The sequence below is a fragment of the Heterodontus francisci genome, chromosome 4, assembly GCF_036365525.1.
Source record: "Heterodontus francisci isolate sHetFra1 chromosome 4, sHetFra1.hap1, whole genome shotgun sequence".
NCBI lineage: Eukaryota > Metazoa > Chordata > Chondrichthyes > Heterodontiformes > Heterodontidae > Heterodontus > Heterodontus francisci.
Genome location: NC_090374.1, coordinates 121,421,815 through 121,441,867, shown reverse-complemented (window position 1 = coordinate 121,441,867; position 20,053 = coordinate 121,421,815). Strand labels below are relative to the sequence as shown.

Here is a 20,053-nt window from a genome sequence, read left to right as displayed (position 1 = left end):
AATAGTTAATATTGGCGCCCTTATCCAACACAGCTTCACATACCCATGAATGCTCATATACTGCCATCTGCATATAATCCCTTAGCTATATCAGTTATGAATGCCTTTTGCTACACAGTGTTTTCATGTAGCTCAGTCTTTAAAAGTTGCCCTGTTCTAAAATGTACTTTTAAACTAACCTATGCAGTCCCACTATACAGGACAATTCTCTCAAGCTTTTTTGTAATTGTTACCATCTGTGTCAGCAGGAGCTCTGAGAAATGGAAAGCTTCCTTCAGGGGATAATTCTGGTTTTCTGAAATTCCAAGGATATATTACTGTAGTTTGTTTTTCCTTTTTTTTTAGTTATGATATGAGTCTTTCCCTTGCCTCTCCTTCCCAGTTGTCTCCCAAATTTTACTCCAGTCCTACATATCAGTGCTTAGTTTATTTTGTTAGGTGGTAGCCAGATAATTGAATTGGTCCTGCAGAAAGATGAAGTGACTGAGGGTAAGGCTAGCTTCTTGGGAGAGAAATGCAATACTAAGAACAAAGAAAATTACAGCACAGGAACAGGCCCTTCGGCCCTCCAAGCCTGCGCCGATCCAAATCCTCTATCTAAACCTATTTTCTAAGGGTCTGTATCTCTTTGCTTCCTGCCCATTCATGTATCTGTCTAGATACATCTTAAAAGACGCTATCGTGCCCGCGTCTACCACCTCCACTGGCAACGCGTTCCAGGCACCCACCACGCTCTGCATAAAGAACTTTCCACGCATATCCCCCCTAAACTTTTCCCCTCTCACTTTGAACTCGTGACCTCTAGTAATTGAATCCCCCACTCTGGGAAAAAGCTTCTTGCTATCCACCCTGTCTATACCTCTCATGATTTTGTACACCTCAATCAGGTCCCCCCTCAACCTCCATCTTTCTAATGAAAATAATCCTAATCTACTCAACCTCTCTTCATAGCTAGCGCCCTCCATACCAGGCAACATCCTGGTGAACCTCCTCTGCACCCTCTCCAAAGCATCTACATCCTTTTGGTAATGTGGCGACCAGAACTGCACGCAGTATTCCAAATGTGGCCGAACCAAAGTCTTATACAACTGTAACATGACCTGCCAACCCTTGTACTCAATACCCCGTCCGATGAAGGAAAGCATGCCGTATGCCTTCTTGACCACTCTATTGACCTGCGTTGCCACCTTCAGGGAACAATGGACCTGAACACCCAAATTAATTACTGAATTAATGTGCCTCCTGGCTTACCGTAGTCATTTGATCGCCACCATGAGGTACTCACTGCAGGCAGCCATCGGAAGACTGTTCAATAAAGACACTATACAAGCAAAACTGTTGTCCTGTGGGCTCGTAAAACCACCGGTGGAGGAGTGTGTGACAAGTGGAATAGGAGAAGTGAATTAAAAAATATGGGGGATTGAATGTATTAAAGTGAAGGAAGGGTTTTTAGGGTGGTCCATGTAAGTAATTGTTGTGAAGGAATCTGGGTAGCCATAGAGCAAGATGATGAGTTGGAGCTCCTCTTAACCTAAAAGCACTGTGAAAAGTTAGTTAAGCTAGTGTCGCTTTAAAAGGGTGAAGAGTGTACTGAGTGCCCAAGGTGAGCAAGAAGGAAAGCATGTTACCTTGCCTGCCCTGCTGAGAACATGGAATTTCTTGCAGACCTGCCCTGCAGTCTCGATGTTGAGGGAGCTGGCTACCTTCAGGTGGCATGGGTGATAATTCTGGGTGACTTGGTGGCAGCCACACCAAGGAATCTGTTCTTCCCTCCTTTGAAGCCTTCCAGAAGTACCAAGAGGTCTAAAAGAATGAAGTTTTGCATTCCTATTCTATGGTTTATTCCCAAGCCACACTGCCCTCTGGGCACAGATGACACGTGTATATTCATAATTCTTTCCAAGTGTAATAAGAATATCAGTAAGATGAAGTAACTTGAGAGAGAAATGCAACAGCTAAGCACTATCTTAGCTGCTTGTCCCCCAGTGTTTGACTGAAGAGCACAGGCTGAACATTGCATCTAAGAGTCTGCACAGAAGTTTCCTGCTGGTTCAGTTATTTACATCAATTTTACACCAGTTTTACACCAATACCTGAGCCAATGGGTATGCAAAGAAATTTCTTTGCCTCTCCCCCCACAGACCACCGGGGGATGCTACAATTACTCAAAATAATATATATCTCATTGAGGAAATTCCAGGTTTCATTGCTTAGGTTCATACATTAAGCATGGTCATTTAGGTGAGGTGCTGGAGAGGGTTCAACATTTCTGAAACTGTACCCTGAAAAGTTATTCCCTTCTGGTGAAAATTAGAAGAGAAAACTATAGGATGGGTGCTCAGTGAAGTGGAATTTAAATTGTATTCCACTGTGTTTTAGACTAGCTGCATTCATCCACATTATGTCTCTTTGTGCAGGATGGCACTGCTCCATACAGTTCAAGATATGTAGGCTCTATGGTGGCAGATGTTCATCGTACGTTGAAGTATGGAGGAATCTTCATGTATCCTGCCAACAAGAAAAGTCCAAAAGGAAAGGTAGGTTTTCACCTATTGGAATTGCATGTTCTCAGGTCTGTGCTTTATTTTAGATGCACCATAAGTAAGCAGAAATCTTCTTCTTCAATGCTTGTTTGCGTGGTAAAGGATGACCATTCAGGTTTCCAGTAGCTCAGGATAAATGCACTGCGAGATGTTACTGAGGCCTAGGTATCAAGAATAGTTTCAATTTCTGATCTGTGCTGAGTTACTTGATCTTAGCCAGGGCGTCATCATCCTCATGTGCTATCAGAAGCAGGAATCCTGGTTGACATTTCCTCTCCAGGGCACAGTGGCCAATTATACTATCTCTACTGCTGCCTGTCTGAGATCAGTCAACTCAGCACAGACCATGAACCTGCATCCTTTTCAGTCTGTGTGGATCCTTACCAAATCAGGTGGTGTATTCACCTACTGAGCCACTGGGGCAGCTAATGCTTTTATTATACTGTTGTTATTATACTTCTCGTGGCAGTAATTTATTCCACCTCTTATCCCAACAGCCAATGGCAGCCCTGACTTTGGCGGCAAGTCTACATTATAAACCAGTGCTGCTGCTACCGCCAGTAATAGAGAACCACCTTTGGAAGCAGCGGTGCAGGAAATACTATGATTGCAATCGTCGGTTGTCGGTTGTTGCTGATGTTATTACAGAATCACTTTAACTTGCCATTGATAGTAGCTCTGACTTTACCTGCAGTGCTGTATCATAAATGAGGTGGACCCACTGTATGTGGAAGCCAAGAACAACTAGAGAAGTTGATTTTCCTGAGGCTTCTATGGAGGTAGCAGTACAGGAAAAAATACCTCAAGGTGGCACTTAATGCTGCTGAAGACACAAACTTGAATTAATAATATTATTGTGCTACTGTCATAGACAAGTTTGCTGTTGATGATTTTGGGTGCTGTGATCTAAATGTAGATAGGTTTTTGTTGGGTAAAGGTATCAAGAGATATTGAACTAGGGTGAGTAAAAGGAATTAAGGTACAGTTCTGCCAAACTTTAATTCAATGACAGAGCAGGCTCGATGGGATGAATGGCCTGCTGCTGTTCCTATGCTCCCATGTAGCATGAGTATGCTACCACTTACCAAGAGTAACCTGTCCCCTGTTATTATCTACTGATCAACCTGAATGATGTGCCTCCAGCTCGCTGCCAGCTATCAAAAGTAATGGTGTCTGTATTTTGGTAAATATTTTAATAATTATTTTAAATATATTGCTTTTTAACCACAGCTTCGTCTTCTGTATGAGTGCAACCCAATGGCTTTCATAATGGAACAGGCTGGTGGAAAAGCCACTACAGGATCCCAGCCAGTACTTGATGTGAAGCCAGAGTCTATTCATCAACGGGTTCCACTCATTATGGGATCACCTGACGATGTTGAAGAATTCCTTTCCATTGTAAAGAAACACCAAGCCAGTGCATGACCTCTCAAACCCTCTTGTTAAACTGATTACAGGAAACAATATTAACAGATAGGTGTACGGGATTTAAATAAAGAGGATTGTGCTCGATACAGGAGTGTAAACTATATGAAAAACTAATTTGAAGTAAATGTCCGTGCATATTACTAAATTTTCATTCATGTTTGACTAGATTCTACATTTTGTTTTCTTACTTCTTAATTTTCTGAAATTTCAGGTTTCTTGCTGAATCATATAAAAATAGAAAATTAGAGAATTGCCAGATATTTGCTTCCAAAGTTATTTCTCTATTTCCCTGTATACATATATTTTAGTTAAATGAATCAAGAATTACATTATTATAGTTTTTACAAGTGACAAAAAACTGGGGCTTGAAATTCATCTCCAGCAGAAGCAAAAAAAGGGCAATAACAAATTCACTTCAATGGAAAATAATATTGGGCAGGGTGTAAAGGGGGCTGCCAATTCACTATCATCTGTTTAGTGCTACTGTTGAAGACCAATTTCACCCTTATGGGTATTCAAGTTAGAACTATGCCATTTCAAAAAGTAAATACAGAACCTTTACAAGTAACAGAGCAGTTTAAGCGTCACTCTGCACATCCTACAAAACTTCCCCTATCCCCACAATCCATTAAAACACAAATATGTAGTGAATTGCATGAAGAACTTGGCTGTAGAATGTCGAATAAAGTAAATCATTTCACAATATACTATGTTTAAATTAAGCTGATGCAGCGGTTGTATGCAGTTTTTCTGCATAATGGTGAGTTTTGCCTGGGGCTCACATTTGGCTGGCAAGCCCTCACAAGTAACCATCCTGACGACGACAGTTCAGTCAGATCAATAGAATGATAATAACTGACTGCAAGATTATAAGACTTATTTGTACAAGGAAGGCCATATTTCAGATCTTAGCTCATCACTCTGATAAGACTAGAATCCACACCTCAATACTCAACAAATAACTGTGTTCGGGTGATAGCAGAGCCTCACTTTTTCTTGGGTTTTATGAGCTGCACCCAGATTCACCAGCTGATCATGCAAAGCTGCATCTGTCATCATTGCTACCAACATCACGACTAACCAGGCAAAAACAGAGATTGAAACAGTGTCATAATGACATCAGTACATTGTGCACCCATGCAGAAATCAGACCTTCATATTTCCAATCAATGTTCTGTAAGTCTACAGAGTTTTTTCCAAAAATATACTTTATTCATAAAATTTGTAAAAGTGCATTGCATAACAGTTCAAATTTGAAATTACATAACATGCAATACAGTTCAATTTCTTTCAATACACTCTGAGATGTCTCACTACACTTACAGTTAAAGGTCATATTTACAATAGACATTTCATGTCAAGCATTCTTCGGTGCATACTGTCTGAGAGGTTTACACAGCTTCCAGCCCCTCAGTATATGATGGCAGGAGGGCCTTAGACTGTGGCCTTTCCCCATTGAGCCTCTTGGTGGCTGCTTCTTTAGTGCATCCTTCAACACATAGACCTGGACCTTGGAATGTGCCTGTATGCAACACTTGGTCATGGACAGATCTTTGCACTGGAAGACCAACAAGTATCGGCAGACCAAAGTGTGTCTTTCACCAAGTTGATGGTCCTCTAGCAGTAGTTGATGTTTGTCTTGGCGTACTTCCCTGGGAACAGTCCTGTGTTACAGAGCTGCACAGGATGAACTGCGACAAAGTCCACTGCATCTCTTTCCAGACCTGCTTTGCAAAGGCACATTCTAGAAGGAGATGGGCAACGATTTCTTCCCCACCGCAGCCATCTTGAGGGCAAACCCCAGGTGTGCATTAAGGATCTGACAGGAAGGGCTCATCTTACCAACAGCCAAGATAGGTCTTGGTGCTTGTTTGGAAGTTTTGGCGATGAGGCATTCTGCCAAATGACTTTGACAGTCTGCTTGGGGACCAATCCAAAAAGATCAACCATCCCCTTTTCCCACAGGTCCTTGAGGAGGTTACGTGCGGACCACAACATGATAGACATGTGGTCAAAGGTATTTTTCTGTGCAAACTTTTCCACGAGGGAGTGGTGGTATGGCACGGTCCAACTGAATGGAGTGTTCTGCAGCAATGTGGTCAGACCTATCCTTTGCAACGTTGGGGAAAGATAGAACTTCAGCACATAGTGACATTTGGTGTTCGTGTACCGAAGGTCAATGCACAGCCTGATGCCGCAGCACGCAAAGGTGGTCATCAGGATGAGGACGACGTTGCATACGTTTTCCCCCCTTAATTTAGAGCTTTGTGCATGATATTCCTGCGGACACGTTCCATTTTCTATCTCCAGATAAAGCAGAAGATGGCTTGGATGACCACCATGGTGTAGGAGTGGGATACAGATGGCACAGTGGTTAGCATCGCAGCCTCACAGCTCCACCAACCGGTTCGATTCTGGGTACTGCCTGTGCGGAGTTTGCAAGTTCTCCCTGCGACCATGTGGGTTTTCGCCGGGTGCTCCGGTTTCATCCCACAGCCAAAGACTTGCAGGTTGATAGGTAAATTGGCTATTATAAATTGCCCCTAGTATAGGTAGGTGGTAGGGGAAGGTGGGGATGTGGTAGGAATATGGGATTAATGTAGGATTAGTATAAATTGGTGGTTGATGGTTGGCACAGACTTGGTGGGCCGAAGGGCCTGTTTCAGTGCTGTATCTCTAAATAAAATTTTAAAATATGTAGAGTGACATCAAGAGTACCTCGCACCTGATGACCAGGTTCTTGCCTGCAATGGAGAGGGAACTTCGGCTCCCGCCCGCCCAGTTTCTGTTTGACCTCGACTATTCCTTCCTCCCAGTTTTTGGCACACGCCCTGGGCCCTTTGAACTGTGCCCCCAGCACCTTCAGGTAGTCTGACCTGATGGTGAAGGGGACAAAGGCTCAGTCAGCCCAGTTCCCAAAGAAGATGGCCTCACTCCTGCTGCAATCTACTTTGGCTCCAGAGGCCAATTTAAACTGGTCACAGATTCTCATCAGTCTGTGAACTGACAGTGAATCCGAGCAGAAGATGGCAATGTCGTTCATGTACAAGGAGGCTTTGACCTGAGCACCCCTCTTATGCCCGCATCCTTCCTGATGGTTTCGGCAAAAGCTTTGATACAGCACACAAACAAGGCAGGGGAGAGAGGACAGCCTTGACTGACAGCAGAGTGCAGTGGCAGATGGAATAAAATAAACAGGAGAAAGTGACACATGGAGGTCATTATAGCTCTACGCTCCTGAAACCACACAAAAAAATAAGAGCAGTTTTAAATTATTGTAAAGTTATGGCCTTTACAACCAGTGGCGAGGTTTAAAGGTGCTTTGCCTCCAAGTAGTTTGAACATTTGGACCCTGTTATACTTTGATCGCACACTTTGAACCAGAGCTCTTGGGGGGTGGGAAGGAAGGAAAAATGGAAAATAAAACAGGCCAAGAAGGAAGGAAGGAACTTGCATGTATGTAAGGTCCTTTCAAGACCTCAGTATGTCCCAAAGCGCTTTACAGCCAAAGAATTACTCGATAATGTCCTGTAAGATTTGTTTCAGGAGTCACAGATTACCCAAAAAGGGGGTTGAAGTCATTGGTGTTTTTAAAGTAGCTTATTAAGACGGGGCTGAAGTGCGGCGAGTCAAAGAGACTTAGTAGTTGGCAGGAAAAAAGACAGAGGCGCAAGGGGAGAGCCAACTGTGTAACAGCCCCGACAAACAAATTTCTCTGCAGCACCTGTGGAAGAGCCTGTCACTCTAGAATTGGCCTTTATAGCCACTCCACGCGCTGCTTCACAAACCACTGACCACCTCCAGGCGCTTATCCATTGTCTCTCGAGATAAGGAGGCCAAAGAAAAAGAAAAAAAAAATAAGAAGCAGCAGTTTAAATATGATGATGCATAAGTTAAATAGACAGAAAGGACATATGACCGTAGCAGGTTGAACAGTTTACCAATCCCCGATTGTATTGTTACGGTCAAGTGAGGAGGGGTTGAAGGGCTTCCCTCTTTGCCCTCTCCTTGTTTGACCACAACAGGTTTAATTCTTTCTTTAAGTGGATGTACTGGCCAATTAAGTAGGTGTTTTATTACTTACTTTGTACGATCATAACAAGAACCAATCAGCCAGGTTTTCCTGAGTTTAACAAAGAAAGAGTTTAACTTTATTGTACCTAAACCAAACTAATAAAATAATAAACAATGCACCAGCTTTCACTCTCACACACACACTAGAAGTTTACACTCACACAAATAGGTTACAGCGTTGGGAAAGGTAGATTGATTGAGTTAGAGTCCATAAAAAAGTGTACAGTCTGTGGAGTTTGATGATTCAGCTGGCTTCAAGCTGAATTCAGTGCTCCTGGGGCTTTTAGTTTGAAGAGGTAGATGACTGGTTTGGTGAGTCTCTTGGAGACAGTGATGCGGATGATTTCCTCCAAAGGGGTTTCTGATTATAGCAAGAGTATGCAAAAGTGGTCAGTCAACAGGCAGGATTTGAAAGCTTTCAAGCTGGAATGGAGAGAGAGAGAAAGGGACCCCCCATTTAGGGTCTGCTCATGTCAGTTGCTTCTCTGCTGTAGAGAAAAATACCAGCTTAAAAAATCACAGATGGGGAGGGCCTTGTCACATGACAGTCGCTCAGTCATTCAAACATAGCAGTTAGCAGTAATTCTTAAGCTGAAAGGATGACTTTGCTGACAGCTTGCCTTTTTAAAATGTCTAAAAAAAATAAATTCAGATCTGCAGCCAGTGGACCAAAGGAAATTATCATTCAACAAAACAGATTGGCATATAGTGGGGAAGAATGGTGGTGGTAGTGTCCCCGATGGATAAGGCAGGTGAAGTGCTGGTTGTTTCTTTGGTCCTCAGGATCCTCAGCCTTCTTCACCTAACCAAAGTGTTAGGCAGAAGCCAGCATAGACTCCATTTTGGAAAGTTCTCCTCTCCTGTCTGAAGAAGACTGAAGATTTCCCTCCCAAGCACCTGTTTATTTCTAAGGGCTGGTTGGTTTTCCATGTCAATCGCTTTTTTGATTCCAGTACTCAAAGTAAACTCCTCCCATGCCCATCACTCTGCCCCTGAAGTCATCTTGTGGCTTATCACTTGCTAGGTACCATTTGTAAACTTCTGCCAGACACTTGTCTAGAGAGGGTAGGAGGCTCCATCTAATCAGCCTTGTTTCAGACCCTGTGCTCGAATCATAGCTTGGCAGAGATAACAGCCCGACACTGTCCTGTGTCTGTCAGCATGGCAGACGGCTATAGAATCTTTCTTAATAAGAAAGAGAGCTATTTCTATAATATTCAATTCATTTTCTTAAGATTGTATGAGGTTATTAGATAGCCATTTCTTACAGTCCCTTTCAAGACTGAAGGGCCCAGGTTTTTCCAATCTTTTCTCATAATTAAATCCTCTGACTCCCAAGAATCTCTTCTGTGAAATCTCTCCAGGGTCTAAAACTTTCCTTTGTGTCTCAGTAACCGAAACTGGACATAGTACTCATGGTGCATTCTGATTGAAGAAACAGAGTTTCAGCATGGCACCTTCTAAATTATATCCCAGTGATTGAATAAATTGGGTCTTTTTGTTTAGAATGCAGATTCTGGTTTGATATGATACAAGTTTAATTTTATAAAATGGTGGGACATGGTAGATAGAAGTAGGTTGTGTTTAGTGGTTGAGTTGTCTAGGACGAGGGGCACTTAGAACAGAGAGCAAGAGAAAGTTCTTAAAACAGACAGTTGTGAGAATGTAAAATTCACTTCCAGGGTTAGTGTTTAAGGCAGAATCTATGTCAACATTCTAGATTAGATTGGTGAATAAAGGAAAAAGGGATGAAGGAATTTGAGAATAGAGTGGGTAAATGAGGTCAGGATTATTTATTCTTGTGGAAAAACATCAACACAAAGTGGTTGGACTGAATGGCCTGTTTCTGATTTGTAACATCTATGTATAATGGAGATGTTTTCTCCAAGCAACAAGCCATGTTATTAACAGAACTGTCGGAGACCAGAGACAGAGCGAGAGAGAGAGGAGCACAGACAGAGCGGAGGTTTAAAAAGCGCGCCAAAAGCCCAGAGTCGGAGACTGGAGACAGACAGAGTGAGAGAGAGAGAGGAGCACAGCGGGAGTGGAGGTTTAAAAAGCACGCCAAAGGCCTAGTGTCAGAGACCGGAGACAGACAGGGCAAGAGAGAGAAAGGAGCACAGTGGGAGCAGAGGTTTAAAAGCACGCCAAAAGCCCAGAGTCGGAGACTGGAGACAGAGCGAGAGAGAGAGAGGAGCACAGTGGGAGCAGAGGTTTAAAAGCACGCCAAAAGCCCAGAGTCGGAGACTGGAGACAGAGCGAGAGAGAGAGAGGAGCACAGTGGGAGCAGAGGTTTAAAAGCACGCCAAAAGCCCAGAGTCGGAGACTGGAGACAGAGCGAGAGAGAGAGAGAGAGAGGAGCACAGTGGGAGCAGAGGTTTAAAAGCACACCAAAAGCCCAGAGTCGGAGACTGGAGACAGAGCGAGAGAGAGAGGAGCACAGTGGGAGCAGAGGTTTAAAAGCACGCCAAAAGCCCAGAGTCGGAGACTGGAGACAGAGCAAGAGAGAGAGAGGAGCACAGTGGGAGCAGAGGTTTAAAAGCACGCCAAAAGCCCAGAGTCGGAGACTGGAGACAGAGCAAGAGAGAGAGAGGAGCACAGTGGGAGCAGAGGTTTAAAAGCACGCCAAAAGCCCAGAGTCGGAGACTGGAGACAGAGCAAGAGAGAGAGAGGAGCACAGTGGGAGCAGAGGTTTAAAAGCACGCCAAAAGCCCAGAGTCGGAGACTGGAGACAGAGCAAGAGAGAGAGAGGAGCACAGTGGGAGCAGAGGTTTAAAAGCACGCCAAAAGCCCAGAGTCGGAGACTGGAGACAGAGCAAGAGAGAGAGAGGAGCACAGTGGGAGCAGAGGTTTAAAAGCACGCCAAAAGCCCAGAGTCGGAGACTGGAGACAGAGCGAGAGAGAAAGAGGAGCACAGTGGGAGCAGAGGTTTAAAAGCACGCCAAAAGCCCAGAGTCGGAGACTGGAGACAGAGCGAGAGAGAGAGAGGAGCACAGTGGGAGCAGAGGTTTAAAAGCACGCCAAAAGCCCAGAGTCGAGACTGGAGACAGAGCGTGAGAGAGAGAGGAGCACAGTGGGAGCAGAGGTTTAAAAGCACACCAAAAGCCCAGAGTCGGAGACTGGAGACAGAGCGAGAGAGAGAGAGGAGCACAGTGGGAGCAGAGGTTTAAAAGCACGCCAAAAGCCCAGAGTCGGAGACTGGAGACAGAGCAAGAGAGAGAGAGGAGCACAGTGGGAGCAGAGGTTTAAAAGCACACCAAAAGCCCAGAGTCGGAGACTGGAGACAGAGCGAGAGAGAGAGAGGAGCACAGTGGGAGCAGAGGTTTAAAAGCACGCCAAAAGCCCAGAGTCCGAGACCGGAGACAGAGCGAGAGAGAGAGAGGAGCACAGTGGGAGCAGAGGTTTAAAAGCACGCCAAAAGCCCAGAGTCGGAGACTGGAGACAGAGCAAGAGAGAGAGAGGAGCACAGTGGGAGCAGAGGTTTAAAAGCACGCCAAAAGCCCAGAGTCGGAGACTGGAGACAGAGCAAGAGAGAGAGAGGAGCACAGTGGGAGCAGAGGTTTAAAAGCACGCCAAAAGCCCAGAGTCGGAGACTGGAGACAGAGCAAGAGAGAGAGAGGAGCACAGTGGGAGCAGAGGTTTAAAAGCACGCCAAAAGCCCAGAGTCGGAGACTGGAGACAGAGCGAGAGAGAGAGAGGAGCACAGTGGGAGCAGAGGTTTAAAAGCACGCCAAAAGCCCAGAGTCGAGACTGGAGACAGAGCGTGAGAGAGAGAGGAGCACAGTGGGAGCAGAGGTTTAAAAGCACGCCAAAAGCCCAGAGTCGGAGACTGGAGACAGAGCAAGAGAGAGAGAGGAGCACAGTGGGAGCAGAGGTTTAAAAGCACGCCAAAAGCTCAGAGTCGAGACTGGAGACAGAGCGAGAGAGAGAGAGGAGCACAGTGGGAGCAGAGCAGGAGAAAAATCGAAAAGTGACATCAGAGTGACGTCACAATCAACAGAGAGAGCACACTGGAAGAAGCTACCTGTTTGGTGAGTATCTGGTAAATGATTAAGGTCCATTCTAACGTTTAAAATAGTAAAGGAACTCGTGGTAAACTTCATAAAATATATTTAAAAAAGGAAAATAAAATAAAATAAAAAATTGAATAAAATAATGAAGTAGTTAATTCAAACACATTAAGGATGGTAGGACATGTGATGCATCAAGGCTGCAGCATGTGGGAGCTCCTGGATGCCAGTGTGATCCAGAGCAAACATGTCTCAGTAAGCGTTTGCGGCTCGAAGAGCTTTGGCTCAGAATCACTGAACTGGAGTCTGAGCTGCAGACACTGGGACACATCAGGGAGGGGGAAAGTTACCGGGACATTTTGTATAAGGGGTCGGTCACACCCCTTAGGATAGGGTCTTCTAATTTGGTCAGTAGTCAGGGACAGGAGAGCTTGGCTGCAGCTGAGGCAGGTAAGGGGACCTAGAGGGCAGGAGCCTCAGCCTTTGCAATTGTCCAACAGGTTTGAGGTTCTTTCAGCTTGTTTGGATGAGAGTGGGGACTGCGGGGTGGATAAGCAACCTGACCATGGCACCATGGTACAGGAAGCCATTCAAGAGGATGGAGGAAAATGGAATGTAGTGGTAGTCGGGGACAGTATAGTTAGGGGGATTGACATTGTTCTCTGCAGCAAACAGCGAGAGTCCAGACAGCTGTGATACCTGCCCAGTGCTAGTGTTCGGAACACCTGCTGAGGGCTGGAGAGGAACTTACAGTGGGAGGTGGAGGATCCAGTCATCATGGTCCATGTAGGTACCAACAACATAAGCAGGACAAGGAATGAGGTTCTGCATAGTCAGTATGAGGAACTAGGCACAAAATTAAGAAGCAGAACCTCAAAGGTAATAATCTCTGGACTATTAGCTGAGCCTTATACAAATTGGCATAGGGCAAATATGATTAGAGAAATTAATGCGTGGCTCAAAGACTGGTGTGGTAGAAGTGGGTTCCAGTTCATGGGCCACTGGCACCAGTACTGGGGAAACTGGTGGCTGTACCGTTGGGACGGTCTACACCTGAACCGTGATGGGGCTGGTATTCTAGTGGGCCGCATTAATACGGAAGTAGAGAGTGTTTTAAACTGAATAGTGGGGTCAAGGGATCAAATTTGGGAAGATATGGTAAATCAAGGAGTAGGTATTAATATGGGAAATGATAAACAGACTCTGACAGGAAGGGACAGAGTGTACAAATCTAAGAGTAAATCAACAGATAAGGCTAGAGGTTACAAAAATAATAAAAGGACACAACCAAAGGCTCTGAATCGGAATGCACATAGCATTCGAAACAAAACAGAGATGAACTGAGAGCGCAAATAGCAATAAATCAGTACGATCTGATAGCCATTACAGAGACATGGCTGCAGGACAACGTAGACTGGGACCTGAATATTGAAGGGTACATGGCATTTAGGAAGGACAGGAAGCTAGGAAAAGGTGAAGGGGTAGCTCTGTTAATTAATGATAGTATTAGCGCAATAGAGAGGGATGACCTAAGTTCAGGAGATAAGGATTTAGAAGCAGGTTTGGGTAGAGATGAGAAATCATAAAGGCAAGAAGTCACTTGTGGGAGTGGTGTACAGGCCACCTAACATTAACCACACTGTAGGATGGGGTATAAAGGAAGAAATAATGGCAGCCTGTCAGAAAGGTACAACGATAATTATAGGGGATTTTAACCTATATATAGACTGGAAAAACCAGATGGGCAGAGGTAGCTTGGATGAGGAGTACATAGAATGTTTTCGGGATAATTTCTTGCAAAAATACATTCTGGAGCCAACCAGACAGCAGGCTATACTGGACCTGGTATTGTGCAGTGAGATAGGATTAATTAATGACCTCATAGTTAAAACACCCCTAGCTAGCAGCGATCATAATACGATTGAATTTTACATTCCGTGTGAGAAAGAGTGGGTCCAAGAATAGTATTTTAAACTTAAATAAGGGCAATTATGAGGGCATGAAAGCAGAGCTAGCTAAAGTGAACTGGCAAATCAGGTTAAGGGATAAGTCAATAGAGATGCAGTGGCAGACATTTAAGGGGATATTACAGAATACACAGAATAAATACATTTCAACAAGAAAGAAAAATTCCAAGGGTGGGACCTGCCATCCTTCGTTAACCAAAACAGTTAAAGATAGTATCAAACTTAAAGAAAACGCCTATAATTTTGCAAAGATGGGAGGCTGGTCAGAAGATTGGACAGAATATAAAAAACAGCAAAGAACGACTAAAAGATTGATAAGGAAAGTAAAATTAGAGTACGAAAGAAAGCTAGCTAGAAATATAGAGACAGATAGTAAGAATTTCGATAGATATTTTAAAAAGAGTTAACAAAGTGAGCGTTGGTCCTATCAAAAGTGAGTCTGGGGAATTAATAATAGGTAATAAGGAAATGGCAGATGAATTGAACAGATATTTTGCATCGGTCTTCACTATAGAGGGTACAAGTAACATCCCAGTATTAGCTGTAAGTCAGGAAATGGAAGGGTGGGAGGAACTCAAGAAAATTACAATCACCAGGGAAGTGGTACTGAACAAATTATTGGAGCTGTGGGCTGACAAGTCCCTGGGTCTTGATGGACTTCATCCTAGGGTCTCAAATGAAGTGGCTAGTGAGATCGTTGATGCATTAGTTTTAATTTTCCAAAATTCCCTAGATTTAGGGAAGGTTCCATTAGATTAGAAAATGGCAAATGTAACTCCTTTATTCAAAAAAGGAGGGAGACAGAAAGTAGGAAACTACTAGCCAGTTAGCTTAACATCTGTCTTAGGAAAAATGTTAGAAGCTATTATTAGAGACGTTATAGCAGGGCATTTAGAAAAATTCAAGGTAAGCAGGCAGAGTCAACATGGTTTTGTGAAAGGGAAATCAGGTTTAACCAATTTATTGGAGTTCTTTGAGGGAGTTACATGTGCTGTAGATAAAGGGGAACTGGTGGATGTACTGTACTTAGATTTCCAGAAGACATTTGATAAGGTCCCACATCAAAGGTTATTGCAGAAAATTAAAACTCATGGTGTAGGGGGTAACATACCGGCATGGATAGAAGATTGGTTAGCTAACAGGAAACCAGAGACAAGGCATAAATGGGTCATTTTCTGGTTGGCAAGATGTAACAAGTGGTGTGCCACAGGGACTCAACTTTTACAATTTATATAAATGACTTAGATGAAGGGACCGAAGGTATGGTTGCTAAATTTGCTGATGATGCAAAGATAGGTGGGAAAGTAACTTGTGAAGAGGACATAAGCAGGTTACAAAGGGATATAGATAGGTTAAGTGAGTGGGCAAAGACCTGGCAAATGGAGTATAATGTTGGAAAGTGTGAAATTGTCCACTTTGGCAGGAAGAATAAAAAAGAAGCACATTATCTAAATGGTGAGAGATTGCAGAGCTCTGAGATGCAGAGGGATCTGGGTGTCCTAGTGCATGAATCATAAAAGGCTAGTATGCAGGTACAGCACGTAATTAGGAAAGCTAATAGAATGTTATCGTTTATCGCAAGGGGAATTCAACACAAAAGTAGGGAGGTTATGCTTCAGCTATACAGGGCATTGGTGAGACTACATCTGGAGTACAGTGTACAGTACTGGTCTCCTTATTTAAGGAAGGATGTAAATGCGTTGGAGGCAGTACAGAGAAGGTTTACTAGACTAATACCAGGAATGTGTGGACTGTCTTATGAGGAAAGATTGGACAGGCTAGGCTTGTATCCGCTGGAATTTAGAAAAGTAAGAGGCAATTTGATTGAAACATATAAGATCCTGAGGGGTCTTGACAGTGTGGATGTGGAAAGGTTGTTTCCCCTAGTTGGAGAATCTAGAACTAGGGGTCACTGTTTAAAAATAAGTGGTCGCCCATTTAAGACAGAGATGAGGAGAATTTTTTTCTCTCAGAGGGTCATGAGTCTTTGGAATTCTCTTCCTGAAAAGGCAGTGGAAGCAGAGTCTTTGAATATTTTTAAGGCAAAGGTAGATAGATTCTTGATAAGCAAGGGGGTGGAAGATTATCGGGAGTAGGTGGAAGGGCCAAGTGGCCTACTCCTGCTCCTAATTGGTACATTCACATGTTCATATGTATGTTCATAGAACTGCCCAAGGGGATGCAATGATCTCTTTTTGCAAAAATGTCAATAAGAAATTAATCTGCCAAACACATGATGATCTGGATGTCATATACTATTTCCTACTGATACTGTCAGCTGCTCAGTTAAGGAGTGTGTTTCATACTACAGCTTACAGCATTGCAGAAAAATCAACTGTAATTGTATATTCATATTGCTCTGAAGCTTAATATGAGTAACTGCAAGCTGTGAGATCCCACAGTGCCAGACCAGCACAATAAACAAACTAATGTGCCAAGCAGGATGCTATAGTTTTTGCTAAACATGTACCACCCACTTCCCCGCCTCCATACGATCAAACCTCCAAATCTTTAATAATAATACGCAGGGCTGGATTTTACGTTGGGCGGGGGGATCCGTCCACCAGCCGAAAGTCAGTGGCGATCACGCCTCCTCCGGACCTGGGGTTCCAGACCGGATTTTATGCTCCCCAGGCCCTTAATTGGACTTGGGCGGGACTTCCACCTCCTTGAGGCAGGACATTGTGCCTAATGGAGTTGCTGGCCAATCAGCGGGCCAGCAGCTCTTAGTCCCAGTAGCGCCACCGGGAGCGGTGGCCACTGCTGGGACTACATCCAGCTTCAATATGAAGAAGAAGGATGGCCCTGGAAAAAAGGTACGTTTTTGGGGCTTTACAGGGCGGCAATCGGTTGGGCCCCGGCGAGGCAAAGGGGGTCGGTTAGACGGGCGGGGAGGCATGTTGTTGGTTGGGGGCGGTTGTGAGTTCGTGGGTGGCCTCGGTGGGGCACTGGGTGCCCAATCAGGAGGGTCCCCCACCCCAGGCCGCCAGAAGGCTGCCTAGCTTTATCAGGCGGGTTTTCTGAGGCCTCAGCTGCCCACCAGCCAAGGGTAAAATACCCCTGGCGGCAGACGGAGGCCCTTAAGTGGCAGTTAATTGGCCACTTAAAGGCCTTGATTGGCCTGGGGCGGGCGGGACGTTTCTTGCCACTGCTGCCCCGAGTAAATTGGCAGCAGAGGCGGGAGTGGGTCGGGAAGAGCACCCTCAGCCTCCCACCCATTTTATGCCCCCCCCCCCCCCCCACTGCCGCCAACCCGCTCTTTTGGAGGGCGTACAATTCCGGCCGCAGTTTTTGTCTGTCCAGTCTGTTTTGATTGGCCAGTGGGTTGATTTGGTGGGCAGTGCCTTGGTGGATTCAGTGCCTGAATGTTACAATTAAGTTTTAAAATATCTAATTAACCAATGTCATCCCACAGATGCAGAACAGAGTTTTTCAGAACAACCTCACCAAACATAAAGCGCTCTGCAAAGCAAGGCCCACGAATGTGACAGCTGTCATTTTTTTAAAGTGTCTCCCTCTGCAGGTTCAGTGGGCAAATCCCTGGTCAGTTACAATTCTCTGAAGGTTTACTTGTAAATCCATTTCAGTGGATAGGTTTCTCTCCATTGGTGTGTAGCTCTCTTTATGTCAGTCACTGTGTAGCTCCCTAGGTTATCCATCCCATATTGGAAGAGCAGAAATTGCCTCCAATTAAATAATGGGAAGACCAAAGCCATTATCTTGGGTTCTTGCCAGCGACTCCATCCCTCTCCCTGGTCACTGTCTGAGGCTGAACCAGACTGTTTGCAACATTGGCATCGTATTTGACCTTGAGCTGAGTTCCAACGCAATCTCCTCTCCATCACCAAGGCAGTTTTAAGAAGAACCTAAATTACTGCTTGCAGCCTTTGAGTTTAATTTTCTTTGCAGATTTTCTTAAGACTAATACGGATTTAGTCCAGGAATTTTCTATTGGACTCAGTTTCTGCTGGGAATTGTAGTTTGTATCAGCAACATAATCATAAAATGATGCAGCACAAAAGGAGGCCATTTGGCCTATCATGCCTGTGCTGGCTCTTTGAACGAGCTATTTAAATAGACCCACTCTTTTCCCATAGCCCTGTAAATATTTTCCCTTCAAGTATTTATCCAATTCCGTTTTGTAAGCTATTGAATCTGCTTCCACCAAACCTTCAGACAGTGCATTCCAGATCATAACAACTTAAATCTCTTCAGTTAGCACAAAAGCCCTGTGGAAATTAAGAACTCAAACCCTAGTCTTCTAAGTCTGTTGCGCATGTTTTAAATAAATAATGATGCAGTTTTTGTCTGCACTGGTTCTGTTTGGTTGGTGTGTTGAGTGGATGGAGCTTGGCGCACATGGAGGCACGTGGGACCTATGGAGGACTGAAGCATGTGACACACATGTGGCTGCCAACGGTTGGTGGCAATGGGGTGGGGAGGGGGCGCATTGATTGGTGAAAAAAAAAGCAAAAGGTAAGGGGAGCCCAACAACTAAGTTACCCTGCCTGGAGGGATTGGGGAGGGGTGGGGGGAGGGGGGAAGACAGCATGGATGTGGGGAGTAGCTTGGCGGTAAACGGCATGGCACGGGAGAGGCAGGGGAGGGATGGAATGGGGGATGGGAATGGCATAGGAAAGGGTGGATTTGGGTTTGGAATGGGGATGATATGTGAGGGATGAAAAGTTTAGGATGGCTATGGCACGGGAGGAATGGCATGGGAAGGATGGATTGGCATGGGGATTTAAAGGAGTACAGTTACAATAAAGAAACAAATTCACTGCAAATGTTTTACAAGTTAAAGCCTGAGTACCCGACCCGAACCCAACCAAACCCGACTACATGTATCAGGTTCGGGTGGGGTCGGGTCTATATCCCGTGTCCAGCATTCGGGCTCGGGTCGGGTCGGGCTGGACTGTATTGTTTTGTTTTGTGTTGTTTTCTTTTTAATCTACGTTTTGACATGATTTTGTTCTGTTTCAATAACACGTTTGATATTTTTGGGTCAGGTTGGGCATGAAAAAAAATTAAAGGACTCGAGCCCAGGTCGGGAACGGGTTGGCTGTGGTCAGGTCAGGTCAGGCCCGGGTCAGGTTTTAATTTTATATCCCATCCAAGCTTTATTGCAGGTCTCTGCTAGTCTATAATAATAATACGCAGTTCTTATCTGTCTGGACTGTTTTGTCAGTTTAAGGGGTGCATCTGTTGGTTTAGGACCTACCCCCTTTATTACAGGTGGCTTCTATCAAATGGATCAAAAAATTTTCCATTCAGTACACCCGGTACTTTAATGTTGCAATAAAGTGTTACAATAAAGGAAGCGTATGTTGGGTTTATTTGGTGGGGGCTGCCCATGTTTAGTTATCAGTGTAGTTTTCAACTGGGACGGAGGTGAGTAGTGCGTGACAAATTTGTAAAAATGTCTCAGGGAAGTGATTGACAACTGCAAGTTTTTAAAGACCCAATTCCATTTATTGCACTCAAGGCTCATTTACTTTTCAACACCATTTTCGACTGGGATAGAGGTGAGTAGTGGAAATGGAATTTTTTTAGCAGAATGAGATGCATAACACGTTTGTAAAACTGTTGTTCTAGGGAAATGTTTCCTAACTGTGAGAAAAAAAGAACAGCGGAAGGTAAGTTCCCCAGGGTCAAGCAAGGTGCTGACTCTCTCTCTCTCCAGGGTACAGCGCCAGCCTTTCAATCAGTTCACCTATGTGCTCATTCCTCACACTTATACCTGAACAGCAATTGGCCACTAGCTATTTGACCATCAGGACATCACAGTCCAGCTAAGGTCCAAACACAGTTACATTCTGGTGCAGCGAATTGTCGCCTAACTCCAGAGATCAAAACTCCAAAACACCCACACAACCATACGAATTAGGAGCAGAAGTAGGCCATTCAGCCCATTGACCCTGCTCCGCCATTTAATAAGATCATGGCTGATCTGTTTCTATTTGAATTCCACGCTCCATCGCCCTTTCCTAACAAGAATCTATCTACCTCCGCCTTAAAAATATTCAATGAC

General features: G+C 44.5%; 1 protein-coding gene across 2 annotated transcripts in view; it reads left to right on the top strand.

Moving 5' to 3' along the window:
* Nucleotides 1-4,098, top strand: part of LOC137368709 (fructose-1,6-bisphosphatase isozyme 2-like) — a 58,032-nt gene extending 53,934 nt beyond the window's left edge. For both annotated transcript variants that reach the window (XM_068028880.1, XM_068028879.1), the window contains 2 exons: nucleotides 2,418-2,537; nucleotides 3,774-4,098. In XM_068028880.1, coding sequence (XP_067884981.1) covers nucleotides 2,418-2,537; nucleotides 3,774-3,968 — 315 coding nt within the window. In that variant the 3' untranslated portion in view covers nucleotides 3,969-4,098. The remainder of the gene's footprint in view (nucleotides 1-2,417; nucleotides 2,538-3,773) is intronic.
* The last annotated feature ends 15,955 nt before the right edge of the window (nucleotides 4,099-20,053 follow it).